The sequence below is a fragment of the Somniosus microcephalus genome, chromosome 24 (genome assembly GCF_052327205.1).
Source record: "Somniosus microcephalus isolate GS21.2 chromosome 24, FLI_Smic_1.0, whole genome shotgun sequence".
Classification (NCBI taxonomy): Eukaryota; Metazoa; Chordata; class Chondrichthyes; order Squaliformes; family Somniosidae; genus Somniosus; species Somniosus microcephalus.
In genome coordinates this window covers 31,381,550-31,402,561 of record NC_141010.1, presented here as the reverse complement: position 1 = coordinate 31,402,561, position 21,012 = coordinate 31,381,550, and the positions used below count along the sequence as shown (strand labels likewise).

The 21,012-nt window shown below is 44.1% G+C and overlaps 1 protein-coding gene across 1 annotated transcript in view; it reads right to left on the bottom strand.

Moving 5' to 3' along the window:
• LOC147101178 (breast cancer type 1 susceptibility protein homolog) overlaps window positions 1-21,012 on the bottom strand; it is a 91,108-nt gene that overhangs the window by 52,195 nt on the left and 17,901 nt on the right. Inside the window, exons 6-10 of the mRNA XM_085966398.1 lie at window positions 18,905-19,044; window positions 17,432-17,531; window positions 16,620-16,668; window positions 15,381-15,529; window positions 420-4,163 (exon numbers count right to left, since the gene is read on the bottom strand). Coding sequence (XP_085822524.1) covers window positions 420-4,163; window positions 15,381-15,529; window positions 16,620-16,668; window positions 17,432-17,531; window positions 18,905-19,044 — 4,182 coding nt within the window. The remainder of the gene's footprint in view (window positions 1-419; window positions 4,164-15,380; window positions 15,530-16,619; window positions 16,669-17,431; window positions 17,532-18,904; window positions 19,045-21,012) is intronic.

Genomic DNA, 21,012 nt, shown 5'->3' with positions numbered 1-21,012 from the left:
AGAGTTTCCTGTACATGAAAAGTGAACTGTTAATATTACAGCTCTTTTAATATAAAGTTGTGCTGCATACAGTATCTAGTAGGACCAGATTTTGAATCGGAGATGTCCAGTCACCTTAATTGCTTAATTTTTAAACACGTATGTCCACAATTTTTTTTAAACTATTACTCTAGGGGAAAAAAACCAAACTGTTGTTTGGTAAAAAGGATGATGTTTCAAAGTTTGACATTTATATTTCTTTGAAAATCAGCGTCACCATCTGGTCACCAGAAGTCTCTGCCAAGAAATGTATCCACATTGCCGAGTGAGCAGGTAAACCCACTTTTGCTGTCCATGAGGAAATATTAAATTGAACTTTTCCTGTAGGTTATGAATTCTAAGCATGAAAGTTTCCCAAAATTACCATTATAACACCATACCTAAATGCGGTGGCTGCAGATACGGAGCTGGTCTGCCTTCCCAAGTTTCTTCAATGTTGCCACCATTTTTCTCGTCCCGGCTCTCCGATTTAGTTACACTTAAAGCATTTGTTTGTTTGCAATGAGTCTCAATGCTCAGTTTTGGTTGGGGACTGGTATCAGGGGATGAACCATCATAACGAGAAGAAAACAAGTCAGGAGATTCGTCCGATTCTTCGCTCGGGGAAAGGCATTCATTTTTTGGAGCGCCTTCACCTACATTCTCTTCCAATTTATTTACTTCAGTGCAAAAAGTCTTTTTAACTTCTGTGTTGCTGTTTGGCAATGAGAAGGCTTGTACCAGTGAGCCTTTTAAAGACAGGCAAGTTGTACTTAAGGGGCTTTGTGACACAGATGGAGCATTTGACCCCGATCTGTTGAATCCAAATAACTGAAAACAAGGTAGCTCGTCATCACTCGTTTCAGATTCTGAAGTCGACAGTTTTACCGGTCGCTTCCTCCGGCCTCGCACCAGAGCTCGTGTCGAAGAGTTTTGTAAGCTCCTCTTCTTCAATTCTTCTACCTCTTCTTCATATTGTTTCCTTTGTTCTTTACCCTCTCTCGTTTCATATTTACTTTGCATTTCGTCCAGCTCATCCACCACGTTTTTTGTACCGCTTTTATTTGCGCTTTCCTCAGCACTGCCCAGCAGCCCGTCAGGAGTTATGGAAGACATCGGTGAATTGAGTGGACATTTGTTCTCACGAGTTATATTTCCTACAGTAATGCTTTCTTGTGCATTAGTAAACATAGGCTCAGAGTGGTTTCTTGCTGCATCAGTTAATTGATCCAATTCACTTTCTGTATTGCTTTCCTCAACCGTAGGAACTTTTTGAGGCAATTCACTATTTTTATAAAACTTTCTCTCTTTTAGCAGTTTATCGGATTTCTTCTCTTGATAAATATCTTTTTCAGTTGCTTCCTGTCCAAGCTGACTTCTAGTTGAAAACAACAATTCAGACTCTGGATGGGCACTGGATTCAAGTCCTGTACCTAAAGCATCGTGTTGAACCTCTTGGCCGATAGCTACTTTTAAGGCTCTATCTTCTTCTGCATTTGTGTTTTTTTTAAGCCAAGAAAGGTTGTTTGTGTTGCTATTTAAGTGCTCACTAGCTGTGGTTTGGCTTGATTTGTCAGCATCAAATATGTCTTTCTCTGTAGTAACCAGGGAACTACCACTATTCGATCCTTTTCTTCTGAGCAACCTGGTGCTCCTTCTTCCCTTTGTCCTGCTACTTGATAGAGGCACCACCTGCTGGACATGCTGTGGAAATACAGGAGGAAGAGGCGATCCAAGGGTTGAGGCTGTCGGAGGCACAATTTCAACAGAATCTCGATCTGCTCTGTTCAATAGCTGCAGCTCATTATCTAACTCAGAGCTACTTGGTTTACTTTTGATGCCATTGGCAACCTTAGCTTCTTTGATTGGAGAACCAGTTTTATCCAAATTCACTTTTCCAGTTTTCTGAGATGCAGCAGAGTTTCCGTCACACTCTCTATTTACTGCAACACCTCGCTGGATCTCCTTTGATTTATCAGCAGACACATCAATACATTTGGAAGCTGGAGCTGTTGGACATCCATCTTCTACACGCTGATGCTCTGTGGCTGGCAAAAGAATGAAAGATCTTCGTTTTGATAATTTGAATGACTTTAGAAGAAGCTCAGTGTCCACTTCACTGTCTTCAGTTGCCTCCTTCGATTGTGTCTGTTGTTTTATAGACACTTTCGCGTTGCTGTTCTCTTCACTGTTTACGCTTCCTACTCTGGAATGACTCCCAGACAAACATGTTGTACCATTTGGGTTCACCTCACCTTTTTCTGTACAACTAGAATGCACTCGCAGGTCACTATGTTTTTCCCCAGGAACAGGCTGAGGTGCAAGTAGCATCAAGCTGGTCGGTGAGCCTGAACCCTCCGACTGTGTGGCAGAAGCTACTGTGAAGGTTGAACGATCAGGGCACGGTGGACATTCAGCTGGCCCTCTGGCATCATCAGTTTCTGCTGTTTTATCACAGTCCCTGAATTGTTTCAGCGCATCCTCTGATAATCTTCGTGCAGCACTGTCTTCAAGCTCCTCTACCACACAGTTCCCAAGTGATCCACAGAAAGCCACAGAATCTTGATTTGAATAGTTAGCGTTAGGTAACGGCTCATTGCAGATTTGAACTATAATATCCTGCAATGGTAGACTCTCAGTTTCTGCACATGCCATGCCGGCATCAGTATTTTCCTCACTCGGTTCTACTAAAGGTGCAATGCCTGCACCAGGCTTGAGGGGTGAATGCAAGCTGGTCAGTTTAGATTTCTTGCCTCGGTTTTTGTCTTGCATGATTAACTCTTCATCCAGAAGCTTCAGTCTGCTGCTTCTTCTGGTCGTCCTCATTTCTAGTTCCACCTTCACTGGTTCCTCACTGCTCGGGAAACTATCAATCTTGTTCTCATTCATGTCAGTTAGGCTGTTTCTAGAACTCCCATCAGCTCTTGCAAGCTGATTGACCAGCTGCAAAGGTTTAGTTCTTTTTTTGGTCTGTTTTACTGATGATTTTTTCCCTTTTTTCCCCAAAACTTTGTTCAATTTTTTTTTGCTTTCAGCATCAGTCTTGCAGAACTCCAAGTCAAGCAACTGCACATTTTCCTTAGGGTCTTCCACCATGTCACTACAAACAGCTACCTTAGTCAGAGTAGCAACAACTGGTTCGTCATTTTGTTTACCATCAGATGACTCATCTATTATGTCTTTATTTGTCTCAGTTTCAATGTTCTTAGATACAGGACCATGCTCCTTGTGGGCTATTTGGTTATTTCCATTCTGAACACCATTGTCATGGTTATCTTTATCATTAGCAGGCCTCTTTATAAAGTCTTCAGGATCGAGTCCATTGCTTCTTGTTTTTCCTTTTTGAGCTTTATTGCAACTGCTATCAAAGACATCTTCCCTGTGGGAAGTAAAGTCATCACTTTTACCGTCAGAATTAAAACTCCAGTTTACTGGAGCACTTTTTCTCTTGTCTCTCTTATAGGTTTTCCCAAAGATTTTGTTTTTAATATCAGTTGCTTTTGTCACATTTTTGTCTTTTAAAGGTGACGAGAGTAGATCATGGTCAACTTTTTCGGTATCATCTGACCTCGAAGCTTCCTCACAAGAGGCATGGCTCTCTCTTTCTGCTAAAGAATCGGACTCGGTGTTCTGGTCATATGGATTAAATTCAACACTAAGAGTTGCCACCTCATCGACATTAATTTTGGATAACCATTCACTGACTTTCTTGATAATTCTCTGGCTTTTTCTCTTGGACACTTTTAGAAGTGGCGGATAATTAGGTTGGTTCCCACTTCTCTGAACATCAGGTTCATCTCTGACTAACCAAGTCGAATCTTTCTGGTTAAGCTCTTCATGGTCATCCAATATATCCATATCTTTTTTCAATATATTTTTTTCTGAAAAAGGCACTGCACGGTCACTCAAAAGTGCGTTTCCATCAATGCAATTTTGCCTATTCCCCCTTTCTTCAGTAGCTTGCAAGGAGCTCTCATTTGCATTATCAACTGGAGAGCTAAGCATCTTGCCAGGTGCCTCTGGGCTACAGAAGCTACTTTCAGATTTGTTCGCAATCATTTGTTTTTGTTCCGTCTCAGATTCAGTTGCACAGGAATAATCACCAGCATCTGTATTTGCAGTATCCTCTGACACTTCATTATCATCTACAAATAAAACACATTTTCAGACACAATCACTTAAGTATAATGTAGGATTAGTTTTGATTGGCAAATTGGTCTTCTTTCCTCCACCCCCCCCATCTCTTATATGGATAGATATTCTTGATACAGGAAACTGTGCGCTATCTGGCACCCACGGGACCGAGCTGCTGCCGTTGCCTCAAAACTTCCGTACTCTCCAGAGTTAATGTTGAGAGATACAGAGATTCTTATCTCCGTATTTGACAACAAACACTGTTGCTTAGCAACAACTTCTAAACACTCGGGTGTGGCCCTAAAGCTCTGTAGCTGAAGCTGTTGCTATAGCTGCAGACCTTGCACAGCTTGACTGTTCAAACAAAGCAACAACAAAAAAAAACAGCTGCTGATTTTTGCCGGTGGCTCCAGATTGCCGGATAGCTCACCTCTGGATAGCACAAAGTTTCCTGTAAATTTTAAAGCTGAATTAAAATTCAAAACCTCAGACAGCAACTTTACCCCGACTCACCCCACACAAGAAAAATTCTTCCAAGTAATCTGCCAATTCACATCTTGGTGACCATTATCTTAGTTCAGTGACAGACAGCAACAGGACAAAAAGATCATTGTTTTCATATGATCACACACATGGAGGATTAGCACTGACTGACATGTATGCAGCTATAATGAATAGAATTACTTTATACTTGCCAACTGCAGAAATCCTTTAATCTAGCTTTTTGAGTCCACACACATCAATTATCTTATTAAAGTCAGAACATGTAACACTTAAATCGATGACTATTTGATCAAGTATTCTTGTGGATTAATTTTTTTTGAAGAAGTACTTAACTTCACGTCAGAGATTTTCCTGACATGAAAAATCATAGAATGGTTACAGCACAGAAGTAGGCCGTTCGGCCCGTCAATCCCGTGCTGGCTCTCTGCAAGAGCACTTCAGCTAGTCACACTCCCCCACAGCCCTGCAAATTTTCTCACTTCAGGTACTTATCCAATTCCCTTTTGAAAGCCACGATTGAGTCTGCCTCCACCACCCTTTCAGGCAGTGCATTCCAGATCCTAACCACTCACTGCGTAAAAAAGTTTTTCCTCACGTCGCCTTTGGTTCTTCTGCCAATCACCTTAAATCGGTGTCCTCTGGTTCTCAACCCTTCCGCCAATGGGAACAGTTTCTCTCTATCTACTCGGTCTCGACCCCTCATGATTTTGAGCACCTCTATCAGATCTCCTCTCAACCTTCTCTGCTCCATGGAGAACAACCTCAGCTTCTCCAGTCTATCCATGTAACTGAAGTTCCTCATTCCTGGAACCATTCTCGTAAATCTTTTCTGCACCCTCTCAAAGGCCTCACATCCTTCCAAAAGTGCGGCACCCAGAATTGGACACAATACTCCAGTTGAGGCCGAACCAGTGTTTTACAAAGGTTCATCATAACTTCCTTGCTTTTGTACTCTCTGCCTCTATTTATGAAGCCCAGGATCTCGTATGCTTTTTTAACTGCTTTCTCAACCTGCCCAGCCACCTTCAGCGATGATATACAATAGCAGCAATTCACATCAATTTATTGTGAATATCCAATATCACCCCTGGATCAAGTAGTCATATTAGTGAGTCAATATAGCCATAGTTTTTGTTTGTGTCTCTTTTTCTTCTCTCCCACATGGCAGCTGTCCTTCATTCTGCCAGCGCAATTTACACTTCATCTAGGGCCATCCTTTGTTTCTTAACCTGTCCCATTACCATCTCCTTTTGCCTCAAATATCTCTTAATGTCTCTCAACCTCTCCTGCCTTCTATCCTATCACAGACCTTCCCTTTTGTTCTTTCATCCCCTCCCCCCTTTCCCAGCCCCTACACTTGCTTAAAAATCTCTTCCATTTCCTGCCTTTTTCCAGTTCTGACAAAAGGTCATCGACCTGAAACGTTAACTCTTTCTCTTTTCACAGATGCTGCCTGACCTGCTGAGTATCGCCAGCATTTTCTGCTTTTATTTCAAATTTCCAGCATCTGCAGTATTTTCTTTTTGTATTAGCCATAGTTCCTATTCCTCATACTGACCCATCCTCAGTCAGGAGGGGAGAACAGCCAGCTGAACAACATCTCCACAATGGGAACAATGATTCTTAGACAAAAATTATTCTTGACCAATGGACTAGTCATATGGCAAAAAAAAATACCAGCGACACTCGTTTAATGCACGACATAAACTCACCTACCCATGTCCATGACCAACGCCTCGACCTTGCCATCTCTTCTGGTCTCTCCATTTCTGAAGTCTTGACCAGACAACCATTTCTGTCTCCTTCAGTACCCTTGCTAATTCACCGTCAAACTCCCAACTCCCTCTCCTCTGGCCTTCCACCCGTCTAGACACCTCTGCCCCTGTTGACCTGCTCAACGGTTCCTCGCCACTGCCTTTAATGCCCTTGTTCCAAACACTGTTCCATACCTCCGACATAGTCCCCATCTTTGTTCCTTTAAGTTTGCGGGTTGCAATCGAGCACATCTGGCACACAACTGGTCAAGTCATTCATTTACTATTAGAATTGACTTAACTGTTAAGCACTACTCATCATCCTACTAGTCCAGGATCATGTTGGGGACAAGGACAACCCAAATGCTTATTTACTTCATGATGAACCACCTCCTCAAAGTGAATTCTCCCCAACCACCGGCCCCCACCCCCCAATACAAAAGCCCAAGGATTTCTTCACCTATAAGATTGAGACCACCTGTGTAGCTGCCTCTACCACTACCTTCCCTTCCTCTGCCACTCTCCCATTGGATCCCAAACTTCCCTCAGCCTACCTCTAATTCAGTCATAGAAACATAGAAGATAGGAGCAAGAGTAGGCCATTCGGCCCCTTGAGCCTGCTCCGCCATTTAATGAGATCATGGCTGATCATCCAAATTCAGTACCCTGGCCCTGCTTTCTCCCCATATCCCTTGATCCCTTTAGCCTTAAGAAATATATCCAACTCCTTCTTGAATATATTTAATGAATTGGCCTCAACTGCCTTTTGTGGTAGAGAATTCCACAGGTTCACCACACTCTGGGTAAAGAAATTCCTCATCTCAGTCCTAAATGGCTTACCCCTTATCCTTAGACTGTGACCCTTAGTTAAGGACTCTCCCGCCATCGGGAACATCCTTCCTGCATCTGGTCTGTCTAGTCCTGTTAGAATTTTATAAGTTTCAACGAGATCTCCTCTCATTCTTCTAAACTCCAGCGTGATGTGCCTCAATGAATCCGAGACTCAACGTTAACGGAGCAAAGCAAGGCTTTTATTAACTCAAAGTAATACACAGTGGAGAAGTGTCTCTCATCCAGAGATCTGCTGTACTGCCTGTGGGACACACTTGGCCTGCTTAAGTAGGGGCCAGGTATGGGTGGAGCCCTACACACAATACAGGTAAGGAAATGAAACTGAAACTAAACTCCCCTGCTTGTCACAGTCACAATCAAACACAGAGAATACAGAGTGCCTGATGAATGGCATATTTCATCACATTCACCCCTTCTACAGATTTAGTCTGTTCGGGGGTTTGATAGTCCTCTGTGACCGACGTAGCTGTTGTGGTGCCGCGGGTGTCCCCGGTGGCCTCCTGGGTCTCTGCCGGTGGCGCCGCCAGGGTTGTTGAAGGGGTAGTTGGTGGGGGCACCGTTGGTCGATGTTCTTCCGGGGGTGATGAAAGGATAGTGGGTGGGTAAGAGTTGCTGTGATCGTTGTTGCTGTTGTTGTCGTGGTTGTTGTCGTTACCAGCTGGGGCGACGTCTTTTATGGACACGGTGTCCTCCCTTCCGTCGGCGTGCCGGACATACGCGTATTGGGGGTTGGCGTGGAGTAGGTGCACTGACTCCACGAGAGGGTCCGTCTTGTGGCCCCTCACATGCCTTCGTACAAATACCGGACCTGGGGTGGAGAGCCATGACGGCATGGATACGCCCGAGGTGGATTTCCGGGGAAAGACAAACATTCGTTCATGAGGCGTGGCATTAGTGGCAGTACACAATAGCGACCGTATCGAATGGAGCACATCTGGGAGGACTTCCTGCCAGCGGGAGATAGGGAGGCCCTTGGTCCTTAGAGCTAGAGTGACTGCTTTCCATACTGTCCCGTTCTCTCGCTCCACCTGGCCGTTACCCTGGGGGTTGTAGCTGGTGGTATGGCTCGTGGCGATCCCCCTGGACAGCATGTACTGGCATAGCTCTTCACTCATGAAGGACGCCCCCCTATCCGTATGTTTGTAGCTCGGCATACCGAACAGGCAGAACAGGCTGTTGAGGCATTTAATGACCGTGGCGCTGGTCATGTCTGGGCAGGGGAAGGCGAATGGGAAACGGGAGTATTCGTCCACAATGTTCAGGAAGTAAACATTGCGGTCGACTGACGGGAGGGGGCCCTTGAAATCTAAGCTGAGCCGCTCAAAGGGCCGTGTAGCTTTGATTAAGTGGGCTCTATCTGGGCGGTAGAACCGAGGCTTGCACTCAGCGCAAGTGCGGCAGTTCCTGGTCAGAGACCGAACTTCCTCAATCGAGTAGGGTAAGTTGCGGGACTTTATGAAGTGGAACAGCCGTGTGACCCCTGGGTGGCAGAGGTCGTTGTGGAGGGTCTGTAGCCGATCCCCGGTGGCGCTGGCACACATCCCTCGTGAGAGGGCGTCGGGGATTCGTTAAGGGCCCCTGGCCGGTAAATGATGTCATACTCGAAGGTGGAGAGCTCGATCCGCCACCTGAGAATCCTATCATTTTTAATCTTCCCCCTTCTGTTTATTATTAAACATAAACGCTACCGACCGCTGGTCGGTAAGTAGGGTGAAGCGTTTGCCGGCTAGGTAGTGGCGCCAGTGGCGCACTGCCTCCACGATGGCTTGGGCCTCCTTTTCCACGGAGGAGTGTCTGATCTCGGGCCCTTGGAGGGTCCTCGAGAAGAAAGCTACGGGCCGCCCCGCCTGGTTGAGGGTGGCCGCCAAGGCAAAGTCAGACGCATCACTTTCCACTTGAAAGGGAGTGTTCTCGTCCACTGCCTGTAGCGTGGCCCGCTCAATATCCCGCTTAATGCTTTTGAAGGCGGCGTGGGCCTCAGCAGAGAGCGGAAAAGAGGATGCTTTCAAGAGGGGGCGGGTTTTGTCGGAGTAGTTGGGGACCCATTGGGAATAATAAGAAAATAACCCCAGGCACCTTTTCAGGGCTTTGGGAGTGTTGGGCAGGGGCAGCTCCCGTAGGGGGCGCAGTCGGTCAGGGTCTGGTCCGATTTCCCCATTCTCCACCACGCTGCCTAGTATGCAGAGGCGCGTGGTGTTGAAAACGCACTTGTCCTCGTTGTAAGTGAGGTTGAGTTTTTGTGCGGTTTTCAGGAACCTCTCGAGGTTCGAGTCGTGATCCTGCTGGTTGTGACCGCAGATGGTGACGTTGTCGAGGTAGGGGAAGGTTGCCTGCAAGTGGTGGTCATCGACCATGCGGTCCATCTCCCTCTGGAAGACCGAGACCCCATTCGTCACCCCAAAGGGGACTCTGAGGAATTGGTAGAGGCGTCCGTTCGCCTCGAAGGCGGTGTACGGGCGGTCCTCTGGTCTGATAGGGAGCTGGTGGTACGCTGACTTGAGGTCGATGGTGGAGAACGCCCGGTATTGGGCAATTTGGTTCACCATTTCTGATATGCGGGGTAGCGGGTAGGCGTCTAGTTGGGTGTACATGTTGATCGCTTGGCTATAGTCGATCACCATCCGTTTCTTCTTGCTACCCCTCACCACCACCACTTGGGCGCGCCACGGGCTGTTGCTGCGTTCAATAACGCGCTCCCTCAGCAGCCTGTCCACCTCGGTCGCGATAAACCGCCTGTCCTCCCAGCTGTACCTCCTGCTTTTGGTCGCTATTGGTCGGCAGTTGGGAGTAAGGTTCGCGAATAGTGAAGGCGGCTTTACCTTCAGGGTAGCCAGACCGCACACTGTGAGGGGCGGCTGGGACCCACCGTAATTGAGCGTGATGCTTTGGTGGTGGCACTGGAAATCCAGGCCCAAGATCACGCTTGCACATAGACTCTTCATGATTAGTAATTTAAAGTGATCGTATACAGTTCCGTTAACGGACAATTGTACCGCGCAGTAACCCATAATGGTCGATGTCTGGGTTTTATCAGCCATAGAGATGGTGCCCCGAGCAGGGACCACCATTAGAGAGAGAGTTGTTGTGCTAGTTCAGGGTGGATAAAACTCTCCGTGCTTCCACTGTCAATTAAACATTTAACCCCGCACACGTTTACCTCGATGTCCACCACTGATTTGGATAGCGGGTGCGGTCTGGTCTGGTCCACTGTGACCGATGTCACTGTAGGGCCCTGATCGAGACAAGATGGCGTCCACGCTGTCTGCTCACAAGATGGCGGACCCCACGAGGTCGGGCAAGATGGCGTCCAAGATGGCCGCTCCCACGGCGGGTTTTCCAGCGGGGTTCCCTCTGCACACCTTTCCGACGTACCCCTTCTTACCGCACTTAAAGCAGGTGGTGCCTTTCGCCGGGCACAGGTTTCTGGTGTGCTTCGGCTGCCCGCAGAAGTAGCAGTTGGGGCCCCGACGCGTCGCGGCTGTCGTAGGGCTTCTGGGGGGAGAGCGGGGCCCCCGACGGTGTCGGGCTGCCGGGCGGGGAAGATGCCTTCCAAGATGGCGGCGCCCTTGGGGCACACGTGGCGGCGTGGGCTGAAGAGTAGGCGTCCGAGTTTCTCTGGGCCACATCCAGGGATCGCGCTGTGTCCACAGCCTGTTTCAGGTCCAATCCCGTTTTTTCCAGTAGTCTCTGCCGGATGTAAGTGGAGCTGAGGCCTGTGATAAAGGCATCACGAACAAGCTCGTCAGTGTACACGGCGGCTTTTACATCTTGGCACTTGCAGTCTTTGCCAAGCGTTTTCAGGGTGACTAGGAACTCATCCAGCGATTCCCCAGGTCGCTGTGTGCGAGTAGCGAGCAGATGCCTAGCGTACACCTCGTTCGTAGGCTGCTGGTAATGCGCCTTTAGGATGTCGCAGGCGGCCGGGTACGTGTCGGCGTCTTGGATTCCGAGTTTCATACTTTCAGCGTCCGTAGCGTCTGTGATGGCTGCGGAATTGTCCAGGAAGAATTCCATACACTTAAACCAGTGTCCGAATCGTGCCGATGCGTCCGACGCATGCGGGTCCAAATCCAAACGTTCGGGTTTCAAGAGTTGATCCATTGCGTTGAAAATTGAGTTAATAAAATTGATGTGCCTCAATGAATCAGAGACTCAACGTTAACGGAGCAAAGCAAGGCTTTTATTAACTCAAAGTAATACACAGTGGAGAAGTGTCTCTCATCCAGAGATCTGCTGTACTGCCTGTGGGACACGCTGGGGCCTGCTTAAGTAGGGGCCAGGTATGGGCGAAGCCCTACACACAATACAATACAGGTAAGGAAATGAAACTGAAACTAAACTCCCCTGCTTGTCACAGTCACAATCAAACACAGAGAATACAGAGTGCCTGATGAATGGCATATTTCAGCACACAGCGAATATAAGCCCAATCGACCCAATCTCTCTTCATACGTCATTCCTGCCATCCCAGGTATCAGTCTGGCGAATCTTCGCTGCACTCCCTCCATGGCAAGAACATCCTTCCTCAGATAAGGCGACCAAAACTGCACACAATACTCAAGGTGTGATCTCACCAAGGCCCTGTACAACTGCAGCAAGACATCCTTGCACCTGTACTCAAATCCTCTCACTAAGGCCAACATACCATTTGCCTTCTTAACCGCCTGCTGCACCTGCATGCTTACCTTCAGCGACTGGTGCACAAGGACACCCAGGTCTCATTGCATTTCCCCTTTTCCCAATCTATTGCCGTTCAGATAATAATCTGCCTTCCTTTTTTGCCACCAAAGTGGATAACCTCGCATTTATCCACATTAAACTGCATCTGCCATATCACCCAACCTGTCCAAATCATACTGGAGTTTCTCTGCATCCTCCTCGCAGCACACACGCCCACCCAGCTTTGTGTCGTCTGCAAACTTGGAGATATTACATCTAGTTCCCTCGTCTAGATCATATATATTGTGAATAGCTGGGATCCTAGCACCGATCCCTGCAGTACCCCACTAGTCACTGCCTGCCACTCGGAAAAAGACCCGTTTATTCCAACTCTTTGCTTCCTGTCTGCCAACCAGTTCTCTATCCAAATCAGTACCTTACCCCCAATCCCATGTGCTTTAACTTTGCACGCTAATCTCTTATGCGGGACCTTATCGAAAGCCTTCTGAAAGTCCAAATACACCACATCCACTGGTTCTCCCTTATCTATTCTACCAGTTACATCCTCAAAAAATTCCAGTAGATTAGTCAAGCGTGATTTCCCTTTTGTAAATCCATGTTGACTTTGTCCGATCCTGTCACTGTTTTCCAAATGCTCTGCTATTACATCTTTTATAATGGACTCTAGCATTTTCCCCACTACCGATGTCAGGCTATAATTCCCCGTTTTCTCTCTACCACCTTTTTTAAATAGTGGGGTTACATTAGCTATCCTCCAATCCATGGGAACTGTTCGAGTCTATAGAGTTTTGGAAGATGACCAGCAATGCATCTACTATTTCTACGGCCACTTCCTTAAGTACCCTAGGATGTAGATTATCGGCCTTCAATCCTGTCAATTTCCCTACAAATACTGATTTCATTCAGTTCCTCTCATAATACCCAGTCTAAGATGGCCTGATCTCTAGTTGGTTCCTCGACATATTGGTCCAGGAAACCATCCTGTATACACTCTAGGAATTCCTCCTCCACAGTATTGTTACTAATTTGGTTAGCCCAATCTATATGTAGATTAAAGTCACCCATGATAACTGCTTTGCTCTTATTGCACGCGTCTCCAATTTCCTGTTTAATGCCATCCCCAACCTCAGCATTACTGTTTGGGGGGGTCTGTATACAACTCCCACTAACGTTTTTTGCCCCTTGGTATTTCTCAGCTCTACCCATACAGATTCCACATCATCAGAGCTAATATCCTTCCTCCCTACCTCCTTTTCCTTTTTGCCTGTCCTTCCTGAATATTGAATACCCCTGGATGTTGAATTCCCAGCCTTGGTCACCCTGGAGCCATGTCTCCGTAATCCCAATTATATCATATCAGTACATTTTTTCTTCCGTCTCATATTGCCTCTCCAAACTCATACCTTCTAGAAGAGTTAGCTCCAGACACGTGCTTGTTGACATTACTAATGTCTCCCTTTGCACAGGCACAATCCCGTTCCCATTTAAAATGGTCATCACTGCCTTCCTCTAAAAAGCCCACTCTTGATCCATTTGCCGTCTCGCAACTACAGTCCCATCTTTAGCCTCCTTTTCCTTGCAAAGATCTTTGAATAGTGTCGTCACCTCCCACCTCCATGGGAAAGAGACAGACACACTGGAACAAGCTTTAAATATGAAAGAAAAATGGGAAATACGTCTATTAGTTATTCTGATGAAAAATTCTGCATTGAAAACATTATGTAGGGCCAAGACTATGCTAATAGAACAGGCAGACATTTATATTTTTTGAGAAGGAGGAGGATTACAGGAAACTTTGTGTTATCCGGAGGTTGAATGTCCGGCAACTTCGATCTAACGGCAGAAATCAGCAGCTGTTTTGGTTAGGTTTTTTTTCTTCTCCTAGCATTCTTTTCACAGGCAGGCTCTGGAAAGCGTCTTTGTAGCTTAGCAACAGCTTCAGAGACGCTTCCAAGCTACTGGGCCGAGCGTTTACAAGCTGTTGCTGAGCAACAGTGTTTGTGGTCAGATATGGCAGGCTCTAGAAAGCATCTCTGTATCTTAACAACAGCTTCAGAGACGCTTCCAAGCCACGGGCCGAGTGCTGACAAGCTGTTGCTAAGCAACAGTCTTTGTTGTCAGCTACGGAGATGAAAAGCTCCTATCTGATAACATTGACGCTGGTCTATCCGGAAGTTTTGAGGCAACGGCAGTAGCTCGGTCCCGTGGGTGCCGGATAGCACAAAGTTTCCTGTATTAGGAATTCAGGGAGAACGTAGAGTCAGAGTCGTTAAGGCACAGAAGGAGGCCATTCAACCCATCGAGTCCATGCTGGCTCTCTGTAGAGCAATCTAGTCAGTCCCATTCCCCCGCAGCCCTGCAAGTTTATTTCCCTCATATGCCTATCCAGTCTCCCCTTGAAAACAGAGTGTCTTTGCTTCCACCACTTCCGTTGGCAGTGTTTGAAAAATAGGTGACAACACCATAAATCATGTGGCTGGAGCTAACTCTTATAGAAGGTATGAGTTTGGAGAGGCACTATGAGAGATAGAAGAAAAATTGTACTGATATGATATATAATTCATATACATTCAATAGTGCTAGAACTTTGACTGATAAGGTTCAGACTAAGCATACAAATTACAAACAAAGAAAACCTGACCAACTGGCCTTGAAGCCAACGTCTTTCAAAAGAACGAGTCTAATTTACACAATTAGTTAATAGGAATTGAATAATCTCCTTTAAAACCTCCAACAAAGAGATTAGGTCTGTAAATTTTCACCCCAGTCCTTCAAGATAATTGAAGAATACCCACAGGAGATCAATCAATTCCACATGACTCGGAAACAAAACTATGCCAGGCACTTCTGTTCTGTGCAATATTGATTAGAATAAGGCCATCAAAGAAACAGTATAATCTACATAACTACCTACTTTCTATTGATGCCAGCAGCGCAGGAGCCATCAAATTCCAAAGACTATTTGATCATTCAGGTCTATCTTACTTTAATCAATTTTTCTCCAGCTCTGTTCCAAAAGTGTTCATTACCAGTAATTGTTTTAGCAGCCAGGATACAACAGGTGTTTTATCCTCTCCCAGGAGATTACATGGCTCCGGGTGGGTGGATGGGGAATGTATGTATTATGATCCAGAAGGCATCACAACTGTGTGGGACAAGTTGGAAGGACCAGTAGGTCTTTTGATGATATTACTAGGAGAATGGCAACATAACAGAACCAAAGTGCGACAAGGAAAAGCATGGAAAAAAAAAAAAACCCTCCGCTAATAATTATTTTCATTCCCATTCTCAAAACACACCTGTAACAGTTTTAAGTTTCTTGAATTCAATATTTTATAAAGCATTAAGTTATTTAGCTCTTCATGAGTTTTCGTACTAAAAAGGACAAACATAAGGAACTTGGACATCGGAATTCTGGCAATGCAAACATAACTGTACCCATATCTGATGAAAACAGTTCCTCCAGTACTGGTTTAGATAATTTTGATTTCTTTCCCTCAAAAGGTTTTTCATCATTGTCACATCGATCAACTTTCTCTTTTTGAGAAGTGGCTTTCTTATTTACGGTTTTTTGCTGTAATGTTGACCTATGGAAGCAACCAGAACAGCAAATATTAAATTCAAGCTTTAGTGAATTAATTATTGGTATGACAATCGTTCATTAAAAAAGTGAAGTTAGGATTTTGAAAGAAAATTATCATGGCCGTCAAAAATAAAATGTACGAGGTGGATAATTAAGTAAATAAGATGCCAACATGACCAATCTGTATACTCGGGGCAGCACATCCCTGTACTAACTAGCTGTACCATCAGGTATTGCACCTGTGGTTTCACACAGTGGGAGGTGCCAAGATGCAAGTCTAGCTATTTTTATATTTCTTTTCTTTATCGCACTGCCCATTTTTCTGATCAAGTGAGCAACTCATTGTCAGAATATCCACTTCAGTGGGAATGAATAAAAACCCATTTTTAAGTATCAGTTACTTAAAAGGGCTACCCAATCAAAATTAGCAAGCAATATTTAAACACACAAAAATCCTAATACCTGTAGATGGCCTCAATGAAACCCTATCCTCGCCAGTGTAGCTGACATTAAATCTTACTGAAATCAAGTCAACCAGCAATCCTCCAAAATCAACAATGTGTCCAAATAATTAGATAATTTCATTATTTTAATTTCTTTTCTCACTGTAACTGGCTCCTTTTCAAGGTTGATCGCCCACTTTCACATTCCCACAATACATAAACCCATAATTGCATTTGAGAAACATTTTATAATCCAGTTAAATTTCTAGTTCCATATACAGGAAACTGTGTGTTATCCGGAGGCTAAATGTCCAGCAAGCTTGAGCCACTGGCAAAAATCAGGAGCCTTTTGTTAGTTTTTTTTTCTTCTAGTGGCTTTTTTTCCCCCCAACAGTCAGGCTCTGCAAAGTCTCTGTAGCTTAGCAACAGCTTCAGAGAGACGCTTCCAAGGTACGGGCCGACTGTTTAGAAGCTGTTGCTAAGCAACAGTGTTTGTTGTCAGATACGGAGACGAAAAGCTCCGTATGCTTCAACATTAACGCTGGTGTGTCCAGCAGTTTTGAGGGAACGGCAACAGCTCGGTCCCGTCGGTGCCGGATAGCACAAAGTTTCCTGTAACAGGTTGCTCCTGATCTGTGTGGAGTAACTTACTTTACATTAAGATGTGTTCTGAACAAAGGCTCCTCATAAGAGTCAGAATCTGGAATATAGAAGACAAACTTTAAACTATTGTGCGTTGACCAAATGTCAGCCATCACTCAAGGCGGTAGCACTCTCATTTCATGGGTTTAAGCTGCACTTCAGCAACTTGTGCACATAATCTGGGCTAACACTGGGAGTGCTGCACTGCCAGAGGGGCATCTATTGTATGAGGTGTTAAATCACAGACTCGTCCACTAGGAAAGATCCCATGGCAGTATCCGAAGACCGAAGGAGGGGGGGCTCTCCCAGTGCCCTGGCCAGCATCAATTCTTCAACCAACACCAACAAAAACAGAACGTCAGCTCATTTATCTGCAAATTGATCATCCTTAATGAAAGATTCATTAGTTCACGACCAATGTTCCCTCTAAATTTTTTTTTGGTCCGTGCGGCCCCTATAATGGGGCCGTTCAAAATTCCGCGCAAGCGCGGTTTTTCTATTTAAAAGCCGGCTGACCGGCTGTGCGGGATCTGCAGAGCGCTGCGCAGCCACACAGTTTAAAAGGGAAAATTGTTCATGACTGAATTATTAGATGGAGCAATGCAGCACTCCATCACAGTAAGGAGGTAAAAGCAAGAACATATCACCCATTGGCCAAGAGCAGCACTGCCAGTGACTAAGGGGCAGCTGAAGTCTGCAGCAAAGACATTCTTTCCCTCCTGGTTTAGTTGGGAGAAGAGGTGGGGATTTGGGCTACAAAAGTACAATAAGCCACAAAAAACTAAGATCTTCCCTTCATGCTGGGCAATTGAAATCCTTACCAATTTCAGCATAGACAGGAGTGACCTCTATTTTCTGCCTTTTATTTCTTGGGGAAACCCTTCTTATGAATTCAGTCAAAGGAGGGTCAGAGCACACCTTCTGTACAAGAAAACGAAGTTATTTCAGATTTTTTTGGACTATACAATAAAGTTGAAGTTATATATGCAATATATAGTTATTTCCTGATAAACAATCATAATTATGATGATAAACTTGCAGTGATTACATCACAATCGTCAATATTTCAGTGTAAATATCATGCAAGAAGTTCACTGGCTGGTGTTTGCAAAATACCTGCCATAGCCAAAAGAGAAAACATCCTGGAACTCCAAAAATGCAGATACACATAAAAATATGGGAGTGATTGCAAAGCTGTGGTCTTAATTCAGTCTTCAGAAGACTCTTCTAAACTGTTTGATACATCATCAGAATTTCACAGTGAGATTACTGCCGTGTAATCAATTTGAATATATTTATGTAGCTTAACGTTTTAAAAATCAGTTTTGATTTTTTTTAAAGTTAATATTAAGCTGCACAAATATACCCAAAGTGATTACACAGCAGTAATCTCATTGTGCGATCCTGAGGTTTTTACTAGTGAGTACTCAAAATTTTCAGAGTATAATTATCACTCTAGAACGTCAAAAACGGAGGTCAGCGACCTGTATAAAACTCCTTTCCCTCGTCAGCTAACCTCATATCCAGTGGATACATGGAAGTTAAGAATTCATGAGAATATGAGGGGGGAAAAAAAAAATTGAATGGCCCAGAAATTGCTGGAAAAGTAACGGCAGGTTCACGGCACCTGCCCTTATTAGCACCTAAAAAACTCAGCGATTTGTGAGGAAGACATATGTCACGAGTTGCAAATCACCACAAATTGAGGGATGATTTGTGCCACACTGTGGCCAGCCTCCCCATGAAGGTCAAGAAATTGCTGGCTTTGCATTGTAATTACGAATGAATCTCACCAGCGCCATTTAGGGCTGGTATTTCATGTTGTAAAGACCCTGTTAATGACGTGATTTGTGGTCCCGACATGCTACTCAACCTTGGAGGGAACTATTAAAACTGCGGCATCTCACTTCTGTAGGTAGTAATTTATTCATAGAGGTTTTCTTTAAATTTAAATTTTTTCTTAATTTTCCTGTCTTTTATCCCCCCTCTCTTAATCTACTCTTTCTTTCCCTCTCTTTCTGTATCTAATTTGACTCTAATTCACCCCATTTCCTTCTCCGTCATTTGCTCGGTTTCTTTCTCTATCCTTAAATTTTATTGGTTAAGGAGATAGACCATTTGACCCGACGTTCAGTCGGACCTAGCTGCCGCGTTATCAATGTGCATTTCCAGCAAATTGTGGCGCAAAAATACTACTCGAAGGGAGAGGTAAAAAAATACAATTCAAGGCGCTCGCGCTGCTCCTGCAATTTCTGGGCCAGCAATGCAAGGTGTAAAACAAATTATTGCCGTACCAAAGTGCGGTTTTTGGAGACTCCGGTAGCTACAACTTTCTGGGGTGTATTGTTGCTCTGGGCGCTGCTGTCATCTTGCCATAACTGTTTGTAAGAGTTGATCTCAGCTGGAGTCTTTTTTGGCGAGTTGTCTACAGAGACTGTTCAAAAAGGTGCAAGATCATAAAAATCAAAATATTTCACATACTACTGCACATATAGTAACACACATTCACTAATTTTAAACAGATTGCTCAATAGCTTTTATTCCATTTTCAAAATAAAATTCCTGTAAACATGCAGAACGACAGAGTGCACACAATTTCTAGTCCTTCCTCTAATGTTTAAAAGACTGTTAAAAAGGGATGATTTTAATCCATTTTTAAAATGCATTACTCAAGATGAGCTATTAAAATATTCATTGATTTTAACAAAACCAAATCATAAAACAGAATATAAATTTAAAGATGAAATGTTTAAATAGACAATTTTTGAAACATTAATCAATCTCAACAGCAATTAAGAGCATATCATTTTGATCATTTAAAGTTTGGAGTCAAAAATGTAAAAACTGATCATTTGTAGGGAGAGTAGATAGCTAATGGCCAACTTGGCTTCAAAATACATTTGGAATTGTGTTTCTGCAAAAGACCTTTTTGTATTTAGAAGTATATTGTATGATCAATTAACATATACAAACAAGACACATTAAGTAACAAAGATCACATTCAAAATGGAAGTGTTCATTTTAAGTTGGCCATCTATTTCATAATTAATCTGTAAAATGAGTTCCAACATTTTAATATATTCCCTTTCAAATCCTACTTCAAAAGTGTTCTATGTTTAACATGCATTTTGACCAAGCCTGAAAAAGCTTGATATTCTATTTAAAAATAGACTACCTTCATTCAAATATATATATATATATATTTTTTTTTTAAAGCACCAAATGTCCATTTTGTTGTTATCTATGTTGCTTAATTCATATTATTAGATGTGCAAAAATAAACTTCATCTTATCAGGATAGATGAGCATAAAATATTAATAATCCACAGAATGAAAGTTCCTGCATATTGCCTTCAATTCTATTTCCAAATCCTTATATTTTTGGAAAGTGGCACATGGTCTTTTGCTTGCAACATTTTTGGGGGAGCTGGGTGGGAACAGGCATCATAAGAACATAAGAAATAGGAGCAGGGGTAGGCCATTCGGCCCCTCGGGCCTGCTCCGCCATTCAATAGGATCATGGCTGATCTTCTACCTCATCTCCACTTTCTTGCACTATCCTCATTTCCCTTGATTCCTTTAATATTCAAAATCTATCAATCTCTGTCTTGAATATACTCAATGAGGCTCCACAGCCCTCTGGGGTAGAGAATTCCAAAGATTCACCACCCTCTGAGTGAAGAAATTTCTCCTCATCTCAGTCCTAAATGGCTGACCCCTTATTCTGATACCGTGACCCCTGGTTCTAGACTCCCCAGCCAGGGGAAACATCCTCCCTGCATCTACCCTGTCAAGCCCTGTAAGAATTTTGTATGTTTCAATGAGATCACCACTCATTCTTCTAAACTCCAGAGAATATAGGCCTAGTCAATCAATCTCTCCTCATAGGGCAATCCCCCCATCCCAGGAACCAGTCTGGTGAACCTTTGTTGCAAGTATATCCTTCCTTAGGTAAGGAGACCAAAACTGTACACAATACTTCAGGTGTGGTCTCACCAGGGCCCTATATAATTGCAGTAAGATGTCTTTACTCTTATACTCAAATCCTCTTGTAATAAAGGCCAACATACCATTTGCTTTCCTAATTGCTTGCTGTACCTGCATGTTAACTTTCAGTGATTCGTGTACAAGGACACCCAGGTCCCTCTGAACACCAACATTTCTCAATCTCTCACCATTTAAAAAACTCTGCTTTTCAATTTTTCCTACTAAAAGTGGATAACTTCACATCTCTCCGCATTATATTCCAGTTGCCGTGTTCTTGCCCACTCACTTAGCCTGTCTATATCCCCTTGAAGCCTCTTTGCATCCTCCTCACAACTTACACTCCTACCCAGCTTTGTATCATTAGCAAACTCGGATATATTACATTTGGTCCCCTCATCCAAATCATTGATGTAGA